The sequence below is a fragment of the Fusarium oxysporum genome, chromosome 12 (assembly GCF_000149955.1).
Source record: "Fusarium oxysporum f. sp. lycopersici 4287 chromosome 12, whole genome shotgun sequence".
Taxonomy (NCBI): Eukaryota; Fungi; Ascomycota; class Sordariomycetes; order Hypocreales; family Nectriaceae; genus Fusarium; species Fusarium oxysporum.
In genome coordinates this window covers 2,066,972-2,088,380 of record NC_030997.1, presented here as the reverse complement: position 1 = coordinate 2,088,380, position 21,409 = coordinate 2,066,972, and the positions used below count along the sequence as shown (strand labels likewise).

Genomic DNA, 21,409 nt, shown 5'->3' with positions numbered 1-21,409 from the left:
ATACTCATATTCAAGGTTATGAATATACGAAAGGTGTCAAGAGTAAGGAGGGTTCAAGGGAGATGAAGTAGGGGATTTTTGAAGGCTATGAAGAGTTTCAGGAGCGTGAAGGGCAAAGTGTATAGTAAGGAGATGAAATATAGATGGAGTGGGTGATGTGGCTAGAGGGGTTGAAGTGGATCAAGAGGGTGAAGCGGATGAATTGGGTGAAGGGCGTGAAGTGGGTGATAGGGGGACAAGGGGAGGAAGGGGATGAAGAGTTTTAAAGCAATTAGTCAATTAACTAGCTAGCATCATAATCAGAAAATCGATAACGACAGTAATAATAATCTTCCCAGCAATATCACTCCTCTACCTGTGGCGAACACGATCGTGCTCGTTCTAAGGCACCCATATGCTTGCGGATGAACTCTGCCTTGGCGTTTTGATTGTTTTTAGTCGCTTTTGGTAAATCCCAATCCGGCTCCTGTCCCCGAAACGCCTGCTCTAAGGCGAGTCGCTGGTTTGTGGCTTGTCCGAATCTCTGCCTCATGCTGGTTATATTGTAGAGCTTTGGAAGTTCGCTCTTTGGGTCTTTCTCATCCCGCCAGGTGATGAGGACGCGGTAGATCCTCCCTGCCTTTTTCAAGACCGCAACATCCTCGATCAAAATCCTCCAGACCTTATCAACTTCATCATCCTCGCCCCCATCTTCAGTCTCTGCGATCAGTGTTTTCCCCTTATTGTCCCTGAATGCCTTCTTGTTAGCAGGATAGCGCGAGCCTGAGAACATATATGTCCTATGATAACCAAACTGCCATGGTTCCGATACTAAGAAGTAGCCCTTATCGGTATTATACTTAATTCTCCCCATTGCCGCTTTCTTTTCCTGTCGCATGCTCGCCGGAATAACGAATGAAAAGGGGTCATCTGGCTGTAAGTCAGGTATATATGTGACGGCGGCTCCAAGAGTTCTGGCAATTTCCACCGCTTCAGTTGCAGCTCTCTGAGCTCTTACAAGATCCGTTTGAGCGTCTTCAGCCCTAGAAATGGCATCTTGGGCTCGCTTTTCTGCATCTTCAGCTTCAGGGCTGAGGCCCCGGGTGGTTGGTGAAGGTGATGGAGACTTGCTCTCCGTGGGACCCGATGGCTTAGGTGAGGCTGAACCAGAGGCTCCGGAGGAGGTTGCAGACGAGGCTGATGTAGAGGAACCGCCGAAGGGTGAAACTGATCTCAAGTCAGGCTCGGCCGATTCTTGCTTCACTGCAGGTGCTTCGGCGGGCTTGTCACCATTGGCTTTGGGATCTGCATCTGCTTCGGGATCTGCATCTGCTTTGGGATCTGCATCTGCTTTAGCATCTGCATCTGCTTTGGCTTTAGCATCTGCATCTGCTTTGGCTTTAGCATCTGCATCTGCTTTGGCTTTAGCATCTGCATCTGCTTTGGCTTTAGCATCTGCATCTGCTTTGGCTTTAGCATCTGCATCTGCTTGAGCTTTGGCTTTGGCATCTGCTTTGGCTTTAGCATCTGCATCTGCTTTGGCTTTAGCATCTGCATCTGCTTTGGCTTTGGCATCTGCTTGAGCTTTGGCATCTGCTTGAGCTTTGGCATCTGCTTCAGCTTTGGCTTTAGCATCTGCTTGGGCTTTGGCTTTGGCTGCATCTTCAGCAGCCTGCTTCTGCTTCCTAGCCTCCTCCTCCTTCTTCTTTGCTTCCTCCTTTTTCTGCTCGGCCTCGGCCTTCGCCTCAGCTGCTAAAGCTTCCGAGTTTCGCTTCCTTCCCCTGGGTTCCTCTCCCTTCTCTTCCTCCCCTCCTCCATCTCCTTCCTCTGCCTCCTCCTCCCCCCCTCCCTGCTTATTCTTCACCTTCCACTCTTCTGGATCGATCCAAACTAGATCACGAATAGGCGTAATGTCCATCATAGCTTGAAGCCATTGTTTGGGCATCTGAGTTGCGCTACTCCATTTTTCGGGTATATTGGAAGCGTTTGCCGCCACCACGTACTTCGGTACCTCCTCGTCTTCCTTTTTCACAACATCAACACCGATATTGCTCAACCTTTTTTTAACCTTGTCATGTGCAAGTTTCGCCCCGAGACTTCCGACGAGGCCAATTGAGTTGGTCATACTGAGTTTCTGATTTGGATGTGTGTGTGTGTGTGTGTGTGTGTGTGTGTGTGTGTGCTGGTTTGGTTGATTTGGTTCAGGTGAAAGGCAGGAGTGAAAGTACTTTATAATCCAATGGTTAAATTAAGGCGGCGTCTCGACTGGTGATAAGACGTACAATTATCTAAATTTAATCTGTGAATGAGTATCATATTTAATCGCTTAGCTTAAAAGAGAGATACTTAAATTAACACCAGTACGGTGGCAAGGCGCGCGTCGTATCAAATTCGTTTCGACTTTCTAAAAGCTATTCGTAACGCACGACTCTCATAATTGATCTCCCCAACAGAGGCGCACTAAATCCAGCGACAAGCGGTGTTTGAAAATGATAATGGCTCTAATACGAAGATTCATTTTGAAAATATGACTTATGATCTATAGCCGAACGGTACTGAATTCTTCTGAGTATGCGCTTGCGTAGGACACTCTGTCCGTTAGGTTCCTCATCTCAGTGTCCTGTGAAGTCCTCTGCTTTCTCTTTCTTCTCTCCCGTTCCCTCAACAGTTCATGTCCAAACGCCTCATTGATTGGCACAGTCTCTATTCCTGCTGGTCGATATTCTGTCTCTACAAATGTGATACTCATATCTTCAATGCTACGAATTGTTCCTTCTCGAACTCTAGAAGTGAAGTCGCCATTGCCGCATGCTGCATAGTTAGAACGTGAAATAAATAAGCAGGCAGAAACCTACTTGAAACCATCATACGTCCTTGAAGCTTCTTGCGCTCCTCTCCGATCTTACCAATAATAAGTTCGTCAAAAGCTTTTCGTTGAGGAGATGGCTCAAGGCACATCCAGAATGTTGAGATGGGCTGAAATGGTGCTTCGCCTGTCCGAGGATAAGGATAGCCACACCACACAACCAAGAAACTCTATCTACGCATTAGTATTGTCAGTAATAGCTTTTTCAGAGACTCACATTGTCAGGATCCAGCTGTTGAAGTGATCTGAGCTGATCCGCCACCAAATCCATCTGAGAGTTGCTCTCCAACGACCAGAAGAGATCGATTTTCTTAGTTGCATCGCGGAAAAGTGGTTTTCTTGATAGCGCAATCCTTTGCTTGGCTACCTCCGCCCTTTCTCGGGCAATGGTCGCACGGTTATCGAGATCAGCAGACCCTTCCTCCCTTAAGAGGCTCTGAGACCTCTGTGTTAACCTCTGCAGCTCAGCTCTGATACGATTGTCGTGTTGTCGCCTTTCCGCTAGACCCAGAGCTAACGGGAGAATGCCGGCAATTCCCATCCCCTTGGCTAGAAGTATAACATTCTCATAGGAATGCGGTTCAAGTCGTTGGCCAAAGGGACCATCAAGTAGGATACGTTGCCCAGTTTGAAGAACAGATAACGCTGCCACATTTGCCGTACAGTGTGACAGAAGGAAGCTGACGTTCGATGACTTGCCCTCGGGGTCAACATCATCTGGTGGATGCCAGAATGCCACAGCTTGGTGACTGTACAAAAGATTATAAGAACTGATCCTTCCAGGGAAGAAAATGTTGAAGTAACTTCCCGGCTCTATATGGACCGGATACCGTAGCGAGATATCGAGCCTGGTTGCATTCCTTCCCGCCAACTTCTCGACTACTTCGCCAGACAGCCGCCGAAAAAGAAGTTTCTGCAACCTGTAGAACGTCGACAGAAGCCAGATGGTACAACAAATACCGACGAGTATCTGTGACCTGATTTGTGAGACAGCCAAGGCGTGCCAGAACAAAGCACCAACGCCAGTGAGAGCGATTGCTCTGTGACTCAGCAAGAACCAGCGGCCGAGGAAGTGTCTAGGTAGCCAAAAAGACAACACAAGCGAGCCCAGGAAACCAGCAAATGCCTAAAAGCGTTAGAAAGCGGGAAATAGTGGGACGAGGACAGAACACTTACAACCCATCCAGAGGTAACGAGCGTTCCTGTCTTGGGGCGATGTAGGAGAACGATTATGGCGTGAGACACAGCCTCGAGAACAGCAATTCTACCAACCCAATGGTGGAACAAAAGATAGGAAGTCCGATGAATGTTCAGCATCTGGACAACAGGTCCCATTCGTCCTCCAAGACAAAGGGGAATTGCATTTACACCTGCGGTAAAGGCTGCCCTTCTCTCAATTTGTCGCCAGTCAACACCATTGAAGGGCGCAAAAATGACAACGAGGTTGGCCGCAAAGAAAAAGAAAATGAGACATGCTTGTAGCCGAGTAATGCTGTCCCAAGCACGACGTCGTCGGAGGAAGAGAGGGTAGGCGACATGCCGCATGAAACGATTGTGAAGGTTCGGTATGATGGAGCTTAACAGCCAGAGAATGAGAGACAGGAAAAATATCCCAGCCAGGGCGATTAGATACCACAAGCTGCTGTCCATTCTTTCAGCAATGATTTGGAGAATGAAGTGCAAAGCTGGGTGTTTCGAGCGGTAAGTATGTGTCTACTCCGAACAGGGACATGCGAAATTTAAGTGTTTAAATCAAATTCGAAGTGCGAAGCGCCTGCAGCCTAAGTGTAGCCGCTCAGGCAGACCGATTGTCGTCGGGCGAACCGGATTTCAGTGGAGCTCCGGCACGGCGCGGCAATCAGAATACGGTGCTGGGTGGGGCTTATGGACGGGGCTATCGGAGGGTACCGCTACTACGCATCGGGTTCCTGGACAAGTGGTTCTAATTGTGGTGCTCGGCGGCAAATGATGCTTTTGCGCGCGTATTGATTTTATTTTTGGATTGTAAGCGCCTATTGTCCCTGAAGCTTCTTAATATCGTTCATTTATTTAATACATGGCAGCCCAGAGGCTAACATAGCATCTCGACATTCATTACCATAACTTACATCCTCACAATGTCACCAACGCCAAAAGTACAGTCAGGCTCTCCCCGCCGTCAACGCCTCAAGAAAAATCGCAACGCTGAGGCAGGAATGCGTAATAGGGAGAATGGGCTGTTTAAGAAAACCAATACCTGGCACCACTACTACGGCGGTGATATCCTCATTTTCATCAAAAGGCCAGATGGTCGTATCAAAGGCTACGAATCGCGTCCTAAGCTTCTTCAGGAATTTTCCAAGCTTCCAATCCCGGCGCATGAGATTCGTGGCCCTGATGATATTGATACCGTCACTGAAAGGGCCGACACACCAAGCACAACAGCCCAAGGAGAAAAGTCTCCGTCTTCACGGGCAAGCACTCCTACCTCCTTCAACTCAAATTCATCAAATTCATCAAATTCACCAGGTCTCTATTTCCCACAATCTCCAGAGTCAAGCCGAGAATCATCTGGACAAACATCTTGCCCACCCTCATCACCGCCATCATCACCAACACCGTCGCCATCACCAAAGAAAGTCCGAAAAGGCTCACCGTATCAGTCCAGGCCAATTTCTAAAGGGTTAAGACTAGCAATGATGTCATTTGATACTTGTTTTGATGGGAATTGATCATTTATGTAGGAATATGTTCATGTAAAAATAGTTTAGAGTAAAACTTAACGGAGATCTGTTATTCAAATATAATATGTCCACACATGTAGGATTAAAGGGTTTTCAACGCAACACAACACAAGGCGTGATATACCAGGTAGAAAACACAGTAAGCTTGTTGGTAAGTCAATAGATCGCATGATTGCTTTATTATTATTGCTGGAATGGTGGCGACCTTGGGTCTTGCAGTATGCGGTACAGTCCTGTATGTCAAGCTACCAAGACATCCTCAACAACATCTACTGATATCACCCTAGTAACAACGTGCTGGCAGGCTCTTTGTCGTCTCTGAACCTAGACAAACACGACTCAAAAAAATTGCTCGGTAACCCTCAGACATTTCTAGACACAGTTTCACCAAGCGAGGCTGAAAGAATCCGCTCAGTTCTCATCCCAGCATATAGACAAGGATTCCGGATAATATTTCTTATCGGTGCAGATGTCGCAAGCCTTGCATTCGTGCTATCGTTTCTGCTCATGCCACAGGTTTATCTCACTCGACCGGACGACTCCCGGCTGAAGGAGGAAGGTCGTAAGGCTTATGAAAAACGAGGCAAAAGCGCAGTGTAGTGATAGTGACGCCATGATTACATTTTGTGGAGGGATCTTGTGTATGTGGGTTTATAGACAAGAGTACTTGGAGAGTCCAAAAGAAGCGGGAGAGCATCGGTGATGAGAGAGTAATTATTACCGTTTGTGTAAGACTGACGATATACAAGGATTCAGCATGAAATTCGCCCCGGATTGTTGATCAACCTGTTGTGGCTAATCCGCCACTCGACATTCGATTTTTCAAGATCTACAACAAATAGAATCAACAAAAGGATCTATCAAATCACAGAACAGGAAACAATATATATATATCTTCATAGAGCAGGCCAGTTGTCTCTCTCAGGGTATATCTGGATCTTATGTAAGTGCGAGGTTCAAATGGTACGAAGGCAAATACAGCCCTGTGGTTGGATTAATTGAAAGACATAGTTGTTGAGGAGAGAGAACAGCTTAATAGGGTTTGTAAATAGTTTATTATCCTATTCGAGAAACAAAAGAGAAACTTCTGCTGTTCTTAATGAGAGTTCACTGAAGATACATTGGGCGATCCCTGAACCTACTTATCTCTTTGAGCGGCATAAGACTACAAGGTGGTCACGACTGGGGTATAGGGCCAATCAAAATGTGCGCGACGACCGGTACCTCCGCACACACCTAAATTGGCCTGTGGTAGAAGTACCAGCAGTCAGCATTGTTACAAATCGCTACATCACATACTTTGCAACCGTACCTGCTCTGCCGGCCTCGTGCATTTCCCGAAATAGGCTGTAGATAACCTCCTTTTGTCCTTTTTTTTTTTTTTTTTTTTTTACCCGGCCGAGGCTGCCCTTGTACTTTGAAGAGCTCATCGTTTCAATTACGATAGGCTAGGGATTACTTGTGTGAGGATTTTGATGAATTTGGTGGTGAAAAATCATACAGCTGTCTGACGAGAACTTCACGTACCCTGCAGGTACTAGCGGGGTTAGTAAGCAAATTGGGGCGAGTAACCTGCTGTAGTCTTATGCCGCTCAAAGAGATAACGCCAAGGTATTCGCGGAGTCGTCCCGAGACATCTGCTCCAGTAATATCAACTTCACTTAACTGTCTTAGTACCTACCTAACACGAAGCCCGCCGTGTAATCCCGTCCTGCAGTCCTAGTGCCAGGTTCCCGCCACGGTTTTAGGATGCGGCCATGATGACGATCGTTTTACGATCTGACTAGTCAGGCCTCCAATCAGCTTCGACGGAGCCTTAACCGACTCAGACGGTCATTGGCTGGCGTTTTGAGATGTGTTCGAAAACTAGCGCCCTGGGCATGAAATACTGGAGCCGATATGCAGTCGTAGACACGGTTCATGACCCTTTTCATCATGGAAAAACGACATCGGGCCAATGGAAAGTTCCAAAGCGTCGTACAGTCCCCTCACCACGAGCATTTCAACTGCTATATCAAGTCCTCCAAGCCGAGTCAGACCTATCTCGAGTCTGGATGTAATTTTACTCTTACACTCCATAACAAATTCCTTTCAGGGTATGGAGTCGCTAATATACATTCACAAACTATTCTCATCTCAATATTAACAATGCCTGGTCAGGGCCATCAGCGCCCTCTGCTCCCCGCCTCGCAAATACCGTTAACACCTGCACCCCGCATTGTCCTCCCACATTACCCAAGAATCAGCGTCTCAGTTGCCTGCGAAAGTTGCCGGAAGCGGAAGATTCGAGTCAGTCATGCAAACCTTTCACATCCGATCCTGTTTAATTGTTAGCTCAGTGCGATGGGAGCCGGCCCTACTGCTCAAGCTGTTTCAGAGCGGGCTCAAGCTGCAATTACACCGCCACGAGTAGAGATCGCGAGCTGCGGCGTCAATATGAGCATTTGAAATCCGAGAAGACCGCATGTCAAAAGGTTGTCGATTTGCTGCGCTCGCGAAACCCAGATGAGGCGAATGTCATCCTTGACCTACTGCGGCAAAACACCAGCGCCTGCGATGTTCTTCGGCAGGTAGAGCACAGCGATATACTATGCGAGCTATCTTTAGTAGCTGAAAACAGGTAAACCATTTCCTTCTCTTGTCAAAGCTTCCTTTCTACTCGCATCGACCTCTCCTTCATATTTGCTCAAATAGTTACCATAGGCCTTCCTGTTTCACTCCTGCTGACCTCGATTAGTAGCATTAGCTGCCACAGACTCCCTTCGAACTTGGCCGCCGGCGCAAACACAGCCTCGGGCACAAAATGCCAGTCAACGCTGGAGAATCATGGCAGATTATAGGCAATAGACTCTAGAAAGAAAAGTGCTGCTATACATGCAAGTCGACAAACTAAGGTCTTCCTGTGACATTGCTAGACTTAGATCACATTTGAAAGAAACTCCAGGATCGGTTGAGCGCTGCAACAAAAAGTGCCTACGACGAGTATTTACGGCACTAACAGCAACATTGCACACATCGTGGATACAAAACGAGGCCTAAATCTTGGCTTGGTGGTCACCAAGGAATATCTTGTTCTCATCTACAGGAATTTTAGGCTTCATCTGATATCGAGTAGATAGGCGTCAAATAACAAGGTTGCTGATTGGGTCATCACAAAAGCATATTATGTTTAAATTAGGGGATCTATCTTTGCTAAGCACTCCACGGGACCAGTGACTTCACTGCTCAGATTATGCAAGACTGCATCAAAGCTGGTACTGTGAAGCTCAATGTCAATAAATTGCTTCTTGAGGTCTGGCATGTCCACTTGAAGGAGAATGCACATAAACCTTTGATGTAGTGTGTAGATGAAGGGATAGAGATACTACAAGCTCAGGTTGAGAAGTGGATAGATATTTGCGGGAGTGCTGGCAAGGCATAGCCAAACTCATAGGACACGATACGACACATAGAGATTAATAGTTGGGGGCAAGTTTCACATAATGACTCTTTCCAGTGTTACAATGCCCTTAATGTATTTAGAAATTGGCTGAGTTCCGTCTCAGCATCTGCCCAAGTCTGAGAGTTTCCATCGAAAGGTAATGTATCAGGGGGGTTAGTCGGACAATCCAAACTTTGATCCCGGATCAGATCCTCGATCTGGTAGGGGCATTTGCTAATAGGCCAGCTTCCCCGCATATTCTCCAACGACAGATCAATGACGTCACTGGGGGAGGAGATCTTGACCGTCATGTGTCGCTCAAACGAGTAACCACCTTGGCATAGCTCTATATCCATGTCGCCACACAGAGCCTCTTTTCTTGACCTGACTTGAGATTCGCTGCTGCAAAGCAACGTATTTGACCTATAAAGTTTGTAGATAAGGTTAAGAAGCAGCGGGCCAGCTGGAATGCGGCAGTAAATCTTGATAGTACACAACTCCTCGCTTTTGTAGAATGTTGGAAGTGGGTGAAGTTTGATATAGAATAGAGAGGCAATAAGCGAGTAAGCTACATGGTCGAGAGCCTGCTGGGTATAGGGGCTATTGCTGTATTGTATCGATACCTGGGATTCGTTTCTGTTTTTCTGTTAACATGAACTCAAGCTGAAATAAGATTGACTAACATAGCGCTTTGGCCTTGGTAGAATAGAGACTTCTTCCCAAAGTCAAGTAAAACGGTTTTATTGTTGTATAATTGCGTTTTGTTGAGGTCCCATGACAAGTTCTTTCCAAACTTGGCACTGTTGTGGCGAAGACGCATGCGGCGTAGATGTTTCAAGTGATAGAAGCAATCTGACAGATCCCAACCCTCTAAGAAAGCGGTGATTACGAAGAAATTACCTAGGAAACGTTAGAACGCATATTGGAGAAACCGAATGTTGACTTGCCGGCCTCGGATCCAATAACTATGTCAAAACAGTCCTGCAACGGAAATCCTACGGAGCGACGCAAATCCTTGAGAAATTGAATGATTTTGACCGGGTTTGTGCCCCTCAGATTGAGTGCGATTGCAGAAGCCGTGGGGGGTTTGATGAAGAATGGAGATGAGTTGGGGCTCTGGCACAGCGGACATGACTTAACTTGCGGATGGTAGGATTGGCCGCTCGTTGCGTGGGCATTGATGCAACGTCTGCAAAGCATATGCTTACAATCAAGTGTCCAGCTTGGCCTTTGGAGAATACAGAAGGAGCAGCTATATAGGGGCTGCTTTGACTCCACCAAGTGACTGCCTTGAATACGTGCGAGGTGAGCCTGCGACGCATCAACTCCCATGGCGCGACAATTCATCACAATATCCACGAAATGGTATCGCACGTGATCAGACAGGGTACTACAGTGCAAGTCGTACCCACAGTCCTCAATAAGGCCTTGGTAAAGGCTCTGGAAAATTCGTTCTGGAGGAAACCCTAGTGTCAGTCAGCGGTGTCGCTGAGAAGGGACCTCGGGTCCACTTACAAGGCGTTCCTGGAGGATGAGCATCAAGATTGAGTGCTGACGCGACAATGCTAGCTTCCATATCGCTTATAGGTTGGTGAATTTGCAGAAAGTCGCGAATCGCATCCGAATAATTCGAATCTGGAGAGTGCTGTTGCTTTAAAGAACGTATTATATCAAGAGGTGACAGCGGATCTTGTGCGTACTGCCGGATAGCTCTTCGAAGTAGGTACTTCACTTGGTGCGCTGTAAAGTCCATGCCCTCTTGCATTCGGCAAGCCCTGGCGGCATTCAATTCTGCTTCAACCTGCGCCCGCCACGTGCAATCATCCAAGGACACGCTTGTCAGGTGAAAAGCATTCTTTATTATTGACTGAGTATCTGCGCTCGTATACGACCTTAAAGGATCTGATTTACGAAGCTTGGAAGCGAATGACGCCAGTAACCGGTTTTTGATCTCCAAGTCTGCTGGAATTGAGTCGTGTAAAAGCACGACTCTAGAGGCGATGTAAAACCCGGCGCCCATAGCAGACTCCATCCAGCAACAAAGCAGTTCAATGGCGTTCTGGAGACCAAAGTCAGGGACAAATATGAGAATAATGTCGCTAAGCGGTGACAATACATTTGCGTAAATCTGGTGAGCAATTGACCCCTCACGAGGAAATCCTTGCTCAAGTATATGAGCATGGCATCCTCCCCCAAACGGCCGTTTTTCCTGGAATCGTGGCAGATGATAGTGTTCTTGGAGGTGCAGCTCCCCGTCAAGCGCCAAAGTATTGTCGCCAACATCCGCAATGCCAACGCTATGTTCCTTTGGGTAACCGTAAACCGAATATGCGGATAAAATGTGCTGGCGCTTCCGTGACCCCCCGAGTACAAGCATCATCCGGGGCTTCTTTTGACCAATTTTGTCGAGAACACGGTAAGATGCTAGATTTTCCACGAGATACGGCCCTGGCATGCCAGGGGCGCTTGATTGAAGTTCAAATAGAGGTTCAATGTGTGTCATGATGCCTTGCTTGGTTAGGGGACCCAGTTCTCTCCATGCACGCGCACAAGTCCCCACCCGGGCTCTTGTACCTGTCTACTAATACAAGCCTCGTATCAAATTAAGCTATGTTATAATTGGTATTTAGGCCACTAAATTTCGACCTCAATTGAATATCTGGACTCACCTGAAATTCATTGACTGCAAATTTACAAAATAACAGCAAATGCCTCAAACTGTTACTCGATTAGACGCCTAGAGTACGTCGTTACGAGATCTGAAGAGATGACATCGTTAAGTGATTATCTGGCGGGGGTGATGCGCGTGCCTCTAGGCCTTCTCACTTCTGAAGGTTTCTCTGAGTGCCCCGCAGCTTTCTCGGATGGCGCGTCCGTGTCCGACTTTGAACGATTCCTCGGCAATCGTGACCAGCCAATAACAGGCATTCTTTCCCCACAAAGACTAGACGAAATTCTGGACAGATTAGTCATCACACGGCAACAATTACAGCAATCGCTTACACAAGAACCATTGTCCAACTCCCAATTCAAGATTGACTGTCTATTGGGGCAGCATTGCCTAAAAAAGGCAAAAGAACTCCTCGGGCAAAGCCATGAATGTATCGTTCGGATCTATAGTATTCCACCAGAACTCCCAGGGAGATACAGCGACGGGGAGATTTGCAGACAAGTGCTCCTGTTGCATCAGCAGCAGCCTTCGGTAGCCCAAAAGTGGCTAGAGCGCTTATCTGCAGGGAAACGCAAGCACGTGACAATGGTCTTCCATCGAGATGCGATATGGAGTGCCATGCGTCAAGTCGCCGTCTTCCCTGGTCTCTGGCATGATATCAAATTGGGCAACTGGGCCAAACATCTCGCAGCCCACATCGACGAGCAGATAATGACATACTGGAGACATATATACCGAGTTTGGAACGATGTTGTCTTCAATGGTGTCGACCCAAGTTTGCGACAATGTCTGGACGCCTCCTCCGCTCGTTTTCTCCAGTTCATGGCTCCAGCATGGAGCAAGAAGGACCAAGAAGCTATACGAGAGAAGATGAAAAACGGCACATTGTTCTGTAATATATCGAGCGAAGAGGACAGATCTAAATTGCTGCGGAATATATTAGCCTTCGAAGGCGTTATTCCTAGTATTTTGACATTCCATGAAAATATGCGCTATCTCACAATCGGCGCCAAGATACTCGAGAGATATATTGAAGTGAAAAGGCCGACAGAAAAGGCACCACCTGCTCTAGCCCCACTGAAAACACCAGAAAGCCTTCTCAGCAATCTTGCACAGGACTGGGGACAGCAACTTCCAGTTCTCAATGTGGTCGAATGCACAGAGGGACGATATCAATCAATGCACACACCTTTGGAATCCCTAGGAGCATCCGTACAGCTTATGCTGGCAGCCCTTCGTTCCTTCCCTCTGCTGAGCTCCGAAACACCCTTACAGGATATAAAAGGCATTGGGATGAACGCGTTTGCAGATGCAAAGTCCAGGAGGCATCTTTGCAAGATGGCGTCATCGGTAGGCTTCTGGAACGAAAAAATCGAAAAGGGCCTTGCGTTGCCAGATCAAGATGTGCCGCGAGAAATCCCCGATATAATCATGCTCACGGAGCAGGTCTGGCGAGGAGGACTGCCGACAATCAGTGTGTTCAGCGAGTTACGTACAAAATCCTTCCTTCCTACGCTAGCCTTAGAGGCATCAAACGTGAAGGGGAAGGAACCAAGCGCAGCACTGATACAGTTCGACTTCGTATGTGCTTTTTTCGGGCAGTTCAATCTCAATGTGGATAAGAGCCATGCCGGCTTGAGCATCGAAGAATTGCGAAACCCCGTTTTTGAAACAGTTGTGCCGGAGGACTCAAACCCTATGGTAGATGCGCCAGTCTTTGATGCCACAACCAGCATGGACTGGGCCGAGGGGGAAGTTTCGTTTACAAGCGAACCACTCGCCGCCACTACCAATCAACGACCAAGTGCAAAACAATCGGGGCCAAAGACTAGGAGACGAAAAGCCACACATGACCCATTGACAAAAAAGCCAGAGAAAACCATAGCTAAACCTAAAGCACAGAAACGAAAAGAGCCCAAGAATATTTTCGGTAAAACCCCGATGCCTTCAGTGCCGGAGGATATGGATACGACCTTGGACAATCCAGATGTACCTGAAGCGTCCCAACGCATCTCTACCCCTCAAGTTGATGGATTTGACATATCACAGCAGGGAAGACCCCAGCAGCCGCCTGCTAAGCCACCCGTTGAGCTGCATACTGGGCCCCATTTTGAGCCGCATGCTGAGCCGCATTTGAACCCCCATGAGACAGAACTAGAGGTGCCTGAATCACGTCAGCGCATCTCCGCACCTAATGCTGATGGATACGACACGCTAGTCTCAGAAACAGGTATAGATAATTTATTAGAGCAGCGGCAACAAAAGCAGCAGAAGCAGAAGCAGGAAGAGGCATTAAGACTACAGCGTCAACAGCAGGCACAACTACAGGCACAACAACAGGCACAACCACAGGCACAACAGCAGGAACAACAACAGGCACAACCCCAGCCACGGCCACAGGAACAGCAAGAGGCGTTGAAACGCAAAATAGCAGTAAAGGCAAACAAAATAGAGATAAGGAGGAAAGTTGAGGGTTACATGGTCCCAAACAAGCGTATAAAGGATAATACTGGTGAGAAGGTATATGATATGCGCGAGCGGGTGGATGATACTTGGGAGCTAGAAATACCGCAGCGCCCTGAAGCTTGTTTAGAAGCACCTGCTGTAGAGGAGGAGGAGCTATAGTAAGGCAATCTAATCTTAATCAATTGACCTATCTGAACCAACCGGCATATACATGAACCAAATACCAAATCTAGCCAACTTCTGTGCATATGGGATAATAAAAAAATTCATAGCTTAAGCGACCCCAATGACTACCAGAATAACCAAGACGATCAGCTACCAACTTGAAATAATTCATCCCGACGGGCCGCTTCATCAAGGCGCAGTGCCAGATAATCTTTTCCCATTTTTCTTGCCCATTGGGCATAAGTCCAGCCGTCAATAACAATATTGGGGTCGGCGCCTAGCTCGAAGAGATAATAAATCGTTTCCCAATCACGCGGAGCCTCAAGCATCATGGCATACGTGATGGGCGTTGCAGACATTTCGTCTTTGGTGTTGGGGCAGGCATCATGGTCTTGAATGTACAGTTTGATCTCGTCATGAAATCCCCGCCTTGCAGCGCCATGCAAACCACAAGAGGAATGCTTTCGTCCCGGGTCGGCTCCGCAATGCAATAGAATATGAGCCATCCGTCTATCTCCAGCACAGAGAGCGAAGAACAGAGATTTGTCAAGCTCTTTTCGGAACCGCCAGTCACCCATATCAGAAACTTGGATAAGTGACTGGAGAGCATCATACTGTCGTTGAAATGCTGCATAACATAGCAGGGAAACATTTTCCGTGATCATGATTTTGTTAGAGGACCGAATGAATCCCTCAAAGTTGAATGCATCGAAGGGTATCGTATTTCGGGGATAGATGATCTTCCAGGACATTCTCGAATTGGTCAAAAGATCATAAGGAGACTCATCTCCCCAAGGTAGGCGCAGTTTAGTCATGGTATTGGTGGTTAATGGGAAAGAGTAAAGAGAATATTGCTTAGTGTGATAATATATCCAGCTGAGAATTTGAGGGGAACCGCTGTCCCTTAAATACGTTGCAGGACATGCGACCTTCTTGTGGCCGCATGTAATTACCAACGCCTACACTAACTACAAACATGAACTAGAGATAGAGCACAAGAAAAAGTATTTGCTGTCAAATAGCGCAACCGCAACCTTCACCCTACTTAGATCATGCCTGATAGAAGCATAGTCTTAGTCCCAATGACCTCCTTGAGGACTGCATGCGCTTCTGAGGTATCTGACTGAACATCAGTCTCAGCAAGAGCTTGGAGCTTGTGTGAAGCCTGGATCAGCGACGGCCCACCCGATGCTAACAGGCGCGAGCCGAGAGCCTCCAAAATCATGTTTGATACCTTTCGATTGGCACTTGAAGGTTAGCCACTGTAAATCTTCGGGGGGAGGTACTAACATCAAGCTCTCAGCTGCATCCGAGTATACGACTAGAAGAAGTGGACAGCCGCTTGCTAAGTGTGTCCACCATCGACTTGTCTGCATGCGTCTATTCAGCTGCTTCTTTGCGTGAACTCGGTCTGCGATGAAACCATGTGCCTCGAGAAATAGGTCCATGACAATTGCAGCGTTCCGGTACCCAGAACGCGATCTGACTCTCCCTCTCTTTCTGTTGACAGCAATAGCCCTGCCGAACCTGGCAGTCATGTTAGTCAAAGCCACATGGACAAGTCGGCATAATTGAGGAGGCAAGTCTTGTCTAACCATCGTGTTTTGTATGAATTGGAACGCTTTCAAGATGAATGCATTTGTGTCTGGGGTATCATTTGGTATGCTGGTCATTGTATGCAGCATCTTCCAGAACTCATAAACCTTCTCCATGTTATTAGCAAAAACATGCAGGGCATCAGGGCGCATAACACTGCGAGCCAGTTGATCTATATCGGGCTCCTGCAATGCAGCTGAGCCAATCATGGTTATTGGGCAGGGACTCTTTCCAATTGGAGCTGCAAACCGCGCGATATTATATAGGTAGCGCTGCAGCCGCGATTTAAAATGCTAAATATAACTCATGTGAAATAAGAACTTAAATATAGGCGGCTAGATTTCAATATTGCATCTAACGGATCAACCTATATATTGGATCCAGATGCTGCTGACTGCAATCCACCCCATAGGCACCATCGCAATGTATCAACCACAGACATCATACCCGGAGCAGCCGCAGCTGCTGTCCACTACAATTGAAACCATAAGAAAAGAGCGGCGAAAGCGGACAAACATGTTTTCTAAGAGGCGAACCACACTCATAAAGAAAGTGAGGGAACTTCACAGGGAATGTGACGATATCGATGTCTTCTTCATCGTTCGTGACAGGAGGAGTAATAAGATCTGGCAATATTCAAACGGGTATCGCCCACCAACAAGAACAGAAATGGTATGCAACAATTCCACGTAATCTACACAAGGCTGACCAGTGACAGCAATCAATATATCCCCTTCCGGTGATTCTCCAGCCTCAGGATGAGCAAATCCAACCTCCTACAGTCACTCCAGCTGATCCATTTCATGAACATCAATACCAGACCAATTGTACATTGGACGCGGCGTTCCTGGGCTGAATGAGGAGCAGGGTTTAGCAGTGCAGCAATTGCTTGTTTTGTTTCCCATAGCCTAGATAGAGTTAGTTAATGTATTGAGTTGTTTCGAGAATTGGACCCCACTGTTAAAGTTGTTGAAGCTATCAAGTCCTGTTTCAAGTCCTCCAGTTGGCGCAGCACAGCGTCAATCTTGTCATCGATCTTTTTAAGCCCTTCCCCATCCCGGTGAGCAGCACACGCTTGGCAGTAAATGGGGCTTTGGTTGCCGCCGGCAGAAATAGGTGAGCAAACAGGGGCCAATTTTCCGTTGCCTGAGCCTGGTGGGCGAAGAGCTGGTAGTCCTTTGTTTGACATAGCTGAAACGATATGGGAAAGGAAGGGTATTCGTGCAATGAGAGAAATCAATTCATCTGATAGCTATTCTTATATTACGGGTACTCAAAACTAGGGCCCACGGCAAACTGAACTATTGGTCAAAACAAATGTGATATGCGGGTGACAACCCATTAGCCCATCCTAAACTCTACTGCCGCCGCCGGCGATTCCGGTGTTTGGAGGGCGCAACATCGGAGTAAGCCCCACAGCGACCCCTGTAACGGCACCGGACGTTCCGGGTGGGGCCGGCGGTAGCAGCCTAATTAGTGCATTTAGCGGTCACAGTGTGAATTACTGTGAGAGTGGAGATGATCGACGCAGTGACTGCAGGAAGAATAGGAATGGTCGGCTTGGTAGCATCGCTCATGAAGACCCCATCATCTGTAGGCTTGATAGTTGTCTCGGCTGCGTCCTGGGGTACCTTGAGGGCCAATGTAGGGGATGATGTTGGGAAGGTATCTGAGCCAGTACTTGCCGGTCCCGTGCTTACGCCGTTAGTCGTTGCAGGTTCCTTACTGTCGTTAGTAGTTGTACCGAGACCAGTTGCCGTGGATTGGATATCGCTAGATGGAATTGTTGTACTGAAGCCAGTTGCTGTGGATTCAATGTCGCTAGATGGTACTCCGCTAGTCTCCGAGTTGTCAAAACCGGGTTCCGTCTTGGTTCCGGTACGGCGAGTTCTGAATGTGGTTTGATCCTTCGTCTTACGTAGAAAGCTCGTCGTAGAAGTGACAACCACGGTTGGCGCCATCTCCACAAACGTCGCCGAGGACCTTGTGATCGTGATGGGTGCAGTTCTGGTTACAGCGGTTTCCATGAGGCAGCCGACATCCCCTGTAGACTCAGATGCGATAGACAGGTCCGCACTCCCGCCGAAAATGACACCATGATTGCAGCTGGGGGCGAGACCAGTGCATTGCCTAGAGTATCTTAGCCGCCGGCGTTACGCAAGCACTACACTACAAATACTTACCAGATAATGTCAACGTCACCGTTGGGTGACCCTTTCGGGATTGTGAAGGCTAGAACTTGTTTGCCATCACAGTCCAATTCGTCATCAAAGGAATAGTGAATTGGAAGAAACGAGGGATCAGAAAAGTGCAGAGTAGCCTCGCAACGTTGTTCCATTGGTGAGTGGACACTGTCCGAGGGTTAGTGTGTGTTTGCGAGCCGTGGCAAAGAGACCTACTTGGCGGAGAGGGATGACTTCCCTGCTTCAAGAGAGAGGGCGGGCTCCGTAATACACAAGGGGTAACCCATGGAAAGCGCTAAAGCGCCATGGACCAGGAAGATTGCAACTGTGAAATGAATCTTTGTAAACATTTTGCCTGAATGAAGTTTTTAGAGGACTGAGAACTTGAGAAAGCCCTAGAGTCCGGCGTTTATATATGCGCGCGTCTACTATTTTTAATCCCCTTCTCTTTAATTTTAATAAGCTAAGTATCGTTTTTCGTGTCTTAATAGTAGCATTCATGAACAGGCGTTTCCTCTCGATACTTTAAAAAGAGTGTCCAACTTGTCCATCGTCTTTCCATTCCATGTCAACCACTTCTCTCATCATGGATACCACTTTCGACGATACCTTTCTCTACGACTTCTCGCAGGCTGTTGATCCTGCAGACTTCTCAAGCCTTACCCAACTCGACTTTGATGATAACACCATCCAATGTCTTCTGGACAACCCACAGGATTTTGCAACCATCTCAGTTGCCCCAGCCACCACGCTGCCTTCTGCCAACCAAGGGTTGAGGACACCAGACTCAAGCAGCAATGTCCCACTTGCAGACCCACCTACGGAAGCGGAGGAGATAAAGAAGTATGTTTCTTGATGTGAGAAGGTTCGAAAGTGCTGACATATCAGACTGCTCCAAAACCTGTCCACTCGCATCGAAGATCTTGAGCGAGCAGTGTCAGCCGGCAATTGCCAAATCAACCAAATTGGTTTCAACATTGACCGAGCTTTGCCAAAGCTTCTAAGCGCAACGGAAGACTTCCGAGAAACCATTGACAACTTGCGTAAAAGCCTCAAGGTTTTCTCCCGAGAATTGGTCAACCATTTGCTGGGCTGGTATGTTGAGGGCGATGCTGAGGCAGAGCAGAGCACGTGATTCTGCGTTCGTGCGAGTCATGTCATGTTACAGGGGGTTTTAAGCATGTAGTGTATGTACAGTAGATAAAAAGAGCATCGGGGAGCATAGGTAATCTGCAAGGTTAAGACAAGGGTATATTGTGTGATCAGCGAGGCTAAGTCCATTGGGACCCACCCGCGGGCGGAATCAGTGTGCATTCAATTTAATACACTTAGTTGCATAAGACCAACAGCATCCTATAGTGGTGAATGTAACATTTTAGGCTTATTCATAGCATCTCTCGTAGAGCGAACATTCGTTGAAAATTGGAGTCTGTGCAGAAGTTGAAGATCCAGTAATCCAAGATAAGATAGGCAGGTGAATCGAGAGGTTCCCGGATCCCAGAATCTGCCCGAGCGCTTATTGTACCAATAATATGAGGTGGGACAAAATCCAAGTTTCGGTCTCATAGACTGTTAAAATTAACAACTAAGAAAGTGGTACTTATTTTGAGGTATTAAATGTAGTCAAGAGGTTATATAGCCATCTATACTTGTGACAGTTAGCTCGATCATCAAGCAAAGTTTTGGACTTCAGCAATCATGGCATCTATTACCTGTCGAGTTACCGACCCAGCCTTCACCGGCATTCAGGGCATCTATGCCTCCCTCAACTGCAAAGATCATCATGGAAACATCATCAGTCGCTATGAGTCATTCTCAGATGATGATGGCAACATTCGATATTGGTTCCGCTTGTCCCTGGGTGATATGTCCATTGACCCAAAGCCGGAGATCGTCGATACCCTGCAGTTCCCAGCAGTCAGCATGACATTTCTACCAGGGATTCGAGAGCCCTGCTTCCCCTGGAGAAGTATTCACACGGAACTTCAGCTGGTGGCGAATGGTCAACATGAGTTCATTCTGATCCTGAATGAGCACAGCGCAAGCTATCAGATCCACCATGCCTTGAGCTCGCCCCTTGAAGCTCAGATGGAGTGGGAAAGGACTATCAAAGAACACGAGATGACTGCTCTCCATGAAGAGCCGACCCGATCACCGTCACCATTGAGGCTTCCCTCCCCTGTCATCACACCGCAGACGGGCAGGGGTATCAAGCGCAAATTGTTTTGCGAAGGAGAAGAAACCAGCCTTGGCAGTAACTACATTCAGTCAACAAAGCGACGCGGCGTGACCCGTCGAAACAAGAACAGCGGGGGAGTGAAGCGCAGAAACAATGCAGCATCAAAGCGCAGGATGACCCCAGATAGCGATGATAATTTGTGATTGGTTACTGAGGTTCCGAAATGCCAGGGGTTATCCATGAGCAAGGCATTTTTCTTGTTTTGAGGGATTAAAATGCTCTGAAAGATCGAATTGAATGTGATTGTTGGTTGTTATCTTGCATTCTACTCTGTTGGCTGCAGGTTTAAATGCATGCATGGATTATAGCTAATAATAATATGGAGCTTGTCAACCGTCATTTGTCAATTCTTAGCGTGAACCAGACCGTCGGGATTCATCTAACTAGATACGGAAAGTGATTTTAAAAGGTTGCATGATGCAGCACACAGTCCACATGTTCCACTCCATCCTTGTAAGGCGGCCATGGCGGAATCGGCGGCTCTACTCCGCGTCCGAGCTTGCTCCCCCGTCATTGGTTTCTAGCCGAAGGGCTGAGGCATCTTCCCGCTGCTCCGTTGTGGGGGCTTCGATACGAGCCCAAGGCACCTGTGCGTCAACCTAATTAAGAGTGGACTCAAGCGCAACTGTCACATTTAGTACTCACCAGGTGACGTAGAACCAAGATGAGGCGCTGATTCTCTAAGCGCAATTGACCGTTTTGCGACTCCATATCTGCAACCATAGCCTCCAGAAATGCGAGGCGGCTTTGGCATGCCAAAAGTGCCATCCTTGTGCGATCGCTGCGTCGTTGCTCTTCTGGCAGCATTGACGATGCTGCGCAAGAGCAAGAGTTAGGAGGGTCTTGGCTGAAGGGGTCGGATGGGCTCATGATAAGTTGTGATGATTTTGTCAAAACTCAAGCATTGCTTCTTCCTCATGCCTCAAATAGTGCATGGGACTTAGCCGCGGGGTTAGAAGACTCTTGTTTCGGTTTAGATTGAGAGCCAGTGAATCCACTTTCGGCCAGCTCCCGCGACACAGTACGAGTTCTTCGTCGCTTATAGCTCGACACGCGTATACTTCGAGTCATGTGCTTCTTAGCGCTGCAACGGTGGTGGT

General features: G+C 47.6%; 13 protein-coding genes across 13 annotated transcripts; 5 read left to right on the top strand and 8 right to left on the bottom strand.

Moving 5' to 3' along the window:
• Positions 1–343: 343 nt before the first annotated feature.
• Positions 344–2,104, bottom strand: FOXG_21648 (uncharacterized protein; the record flags this gene model as incomplete). The annotated part of the gene is made up of 1 exon (XM_018401994.1): positions 344–2,104. The coding sequence occupies one exon, from the start codon at positions 2,102–2,104 to the stop codon at positions 344–346; it is 1,761 nt and encodes a 586-aa protein (XP_018254415.1).
• A 353-nt stretch (positions 2,105–2,457) lies between these two features.
• Positions 2,458–4,552, bottom strand: FOXG_21647 (uncharacterized protein). The gene is made up of 4 exons (XM_018401993.1): positions 4,022–4,552; positions 3,063–3,971; positions 2,835–3,015; positions 2,458–2,790 (listed from the first exon to the last, which is right to left on the bottom strand). Exons 1-4 carry the CDS (start codon positions 4,493–4,495, stop codon positions 2,519–2,521), a joined length of 1,836 nt encoding a protein of 611 aa, XP_018254414.1. The 5' UTR covers positions 4,496–4,552; the 3' UTR covers positions 2,458–2,518.
• Positions 4,518–4,791, top strand: FOXG_21646 (uncharacterized protein; the record flags this gene model as incomplete). The annotated part of the gene is made up of 2 exons (XM_018401992.1): positions 4,518–4,546; positions 4,617–4,791. The coding sequence occupies 2 exons, from the start codon at positions 4,518–4,520 to the stop codon at positions 4,789–4,791; spliced, it is 204 nt and encodes a 67-aa protein (XP_018254413.1).
• A 171-nt stretch (positions 4,792–4,962) lies between these two features.
• Positions 4,963–5,556, top strand: FOXG_21645 (uncharacterized protein; the record flags this gene model as incomplete). Its single annotated transcript, XM_018401991.1, has 1 exon — positions 4,963–5,556. One exon carries the CDS (start codon positions 4,963–4,965, stop codon positions 5,554–5,556), a length of 594 nt encoding a protein of 197 aa, XP_018254412.1.
• A 3,510-nt stretch (positions 5,557–9,066) lies between these two features.
• On the bottom strand, positions 9,067–11,492 carry FOXG_21644 (uncharacterized protein; the record flags this gene model as incomplete). The annotated part of the gene is made up of 4 exons (XM_018401990.1): positions 9,067–9,625; positions 9,673–9,889; positions 10,198–10,455; positions 10,505–11,492. 4 exons carry the CDS (start codon positions 11,490–11,492, stop codon positions 9,067–9,069), a joined length of 2,022 nt encoding a protein of 673 aa, XP_018254411.1.
• Positions 11,493–11,756: 264 nt separating this feature from the next.
• On the top strand, positions 11,757–14,285 carry FOXG_14759 (uncharacterized protein; the record flags this gene model as incomplete). Its single annotated transcript, XM_018394821.1, has 1 exon — positions 11,757–14,285. The coding sequence occupies one exon, from the start codon at positions 11,757–11,759 to the stop codon at positions 14,283–14,285; it is 2,529 nt and encodes an 842-aa protein (XP_018254410.1).
• A 152-nt stretch (positions 14,286–14,437) lies between these two features.
• Positions 14,438–15,106, bottom strand: FOXG_21643 (uncharacterized protein; the record flags this gene model as incomplete). The annotated part of the gene is made up of 1 exon (XM_018401989.1): positions 14,438–15,106. One exon carries the CDS (start codon positions 15,104–15,106, stop codon positions 14,438–14,440), a length of 669 nt encoding a protein of 222 aa, XP_018254409.1.
• Positions 15,107–15,336: 230 nt separating this feature from the next.
• On the bottom strand, positions 15,337–16,096 carry FOXG_21642 (uncharacterized protein; the record flags this gene model as incomplete). The annotated part of the gene is made up of 3 exons (XM_018401988.1): positions 15,337–15,538; positions 15,582–15,818; positions 15,912–16,096. 3 exons carry the CDS (start codon positions 16,094–16,096, stop codon positions 15,337–15,339), a joined length of 624 nt encoding a protein of 207 aa, XP_018254408.1.
• A 391-nt stretch (positions 16,097–16,487) lies between these two features.
• FOXG_21641 (uncharacterized protein) lies at positions 16,488–17,101 on the bottom strand. The gene is made up of 2 exons (XM_018401987.1): positions 16,846–17,101; positions 16,488–16,795 (listed from the first exon to the last, which is right to left on the bottom strand). Exons 1-2 carry the CDS (start codon positions 17,074–17,076, stop codon positions 16,670–16,672), a joined length of 357 nt encoding a protein of 118 aa, XP_018254407.1. The 5' UTR covers positions 17,077–17,101; the 3' UTR covers positions 16,488–16,669.
• A 255-nt stretch (positions 17,102–17,356) lies between these two features.
• FOXG_14758 (uncharacterized protein) lies at positions 17,357–18,420 on the bottom strand (the record flags this gene model as incomplete). The annotated part of the gene is made up of 3 exons (XM_018394820.1): positions 17,357–18,017; positions 18,071–18,238; positions 18,287–18,420. The coding sequence occupies 3 exons, from the start codon at positions 18,418–18,420 to the stop codon at positions 17,357–17,359; spliced, it is 963 nt and encodes a 320-aa protein (XP_018254406.1).
• An 11-nt stretch (positions 18,421–18,431) lies between these two features.
• On the top strand, positions 18,432–19,414 carry FOXG_21640 (uncharacterized protein). Its single transcript, XM_018401986.1, has 2 exons — positions 18,432–18,913; positions 18,959–19,414. Exons 1-2 carry the CDS (start codon positions 18,636–18,638, stop codon positions 19,203–19,205), a joined length of 525 nt encoding a protein of 174 aa, XP_018254405.1. The 5' UTR covers positions 18,432–18,635; the 3' UTR covers positions 19,206–19,414.
• Positions 19,415–19,698: 284 nt separating this feature from the next.
• FOXG_14757 (uncharacterized protein) lies at positions 19,699–20,707 on the top strand. The gene has a single exon (XM_018394819.1). The coding sequence runs from the start codon at positions 19,769–19,771 to the stop codon at positions 20,450–20,452; it is 684 nt and encodes a 227-aa protein (XP_018254404.1). The 5' UTR covers positions 19,699–19,768; the 3' UTR covers positions 20,453–20,707.
• Positions 20,537–21,272, bottom strand: FOXG_21639 (uncharacterized protein). The gene is made up of 2 exons (XM_018401985.1): positions 20,955–21,272; positions 20,537–20,896 (listed from the first exon to the last, which is right to left on the bottom strand). The coding sequence occupies exons 1-2, from the start codon at positions 21,177–21,179 to the stop codon at positions 20,792–20,794; spliced, it is 330 nt and encodes a 109-aa protein (XP_018254403.1). The 5' UTR covers positions 21,180–21,272; the 3' UTR covers positions 20,537–20,791.
• Between the last annotated feature and the right edge of the window lie 137 nt (positions 21,273–21,409).

What these genes read in the sequence shown, in the direction of transcription:
- FOXG_21647 (XM_018401993.1), bottom strand. Translation starts at nt 4,495, where the DNA reads ATGGACAGCAGCTTGTGGTATCTAATCGCCCTGGCTGGGATATTTTTC. An exon ending in TCGTTACCTCTGGATGGGTT is followed by an intron (nt 3,972 to 4,021) that starts GTAAGTGTTCTG and finishes TAACGCTTTTAG; the next exon opens with GCATTTGCTGGTTTCCTGGG. An exon ending in AACAGCTGGATCCTGACAAT is followed by an intron (nt 3,016 to 3,062) that starts GTGAGTCTCTGA and finishes ATGCGTAGATAG; the next exon opens with AGTTTCTTGGTTGTGTGGTG.
- FOXG_21641 (XM_018401987.1), bottom strand. Translation starts at nt 17,076, where the DNA reads ATGTCAAACAAAGGACTACCAGCTCTTCGCCCACCAGGCTCAGGCAAC. An exon ending in TAGCTTCAACAACTTTAACA is followed by an intron (nt 16,796 to 16,845) that starts GTGGGGTCCAAT and finishes AACTCTATCTAG; the next exon opens with GCTATGGGAAACAAAACAAG.
- FOXG_21640 (XM_018401986.1), top strand. Translation starts at nt 18,636, where the DNA reads ATGTCAACCACTTCTCTCATCATGGATACCACTTTCGACGATACCTTT. An exon ending in GAAGCGGAGGAGATAAAGAA is followed by an intron (nt 18,914 to 18,958) that starts GTATGTTTCTTG and finishes CTGACATATCAG; the next exon opens with ACTGCTCCAAAACCTGTCCA.
- FOXG_14757 (XM_018394819.1), top strand. Translation starts at nt 19,769, where the DNA reads ATGGCATCTATTACCTGTCGAGTTACCGACCCAGCCTTCACCGGCATT.
- FOXG_21639 (XM_018401985.1), bottom strand. Translation starts at nt 21,179, where the DNA reads ATGAGCCCATCCGACCCCTTCAGCCAAGACCCTCCTAACTCTTGCTCT. An exon ending in TCTTGGTTCTACGTCACCTG is followed by an intron (nt 20,897 to 20,954) that starts GTGAGTACTAAA and finishes GTTGACGCACAG; the next exon opens with GTGCCTTGGGCTCGTATCGA.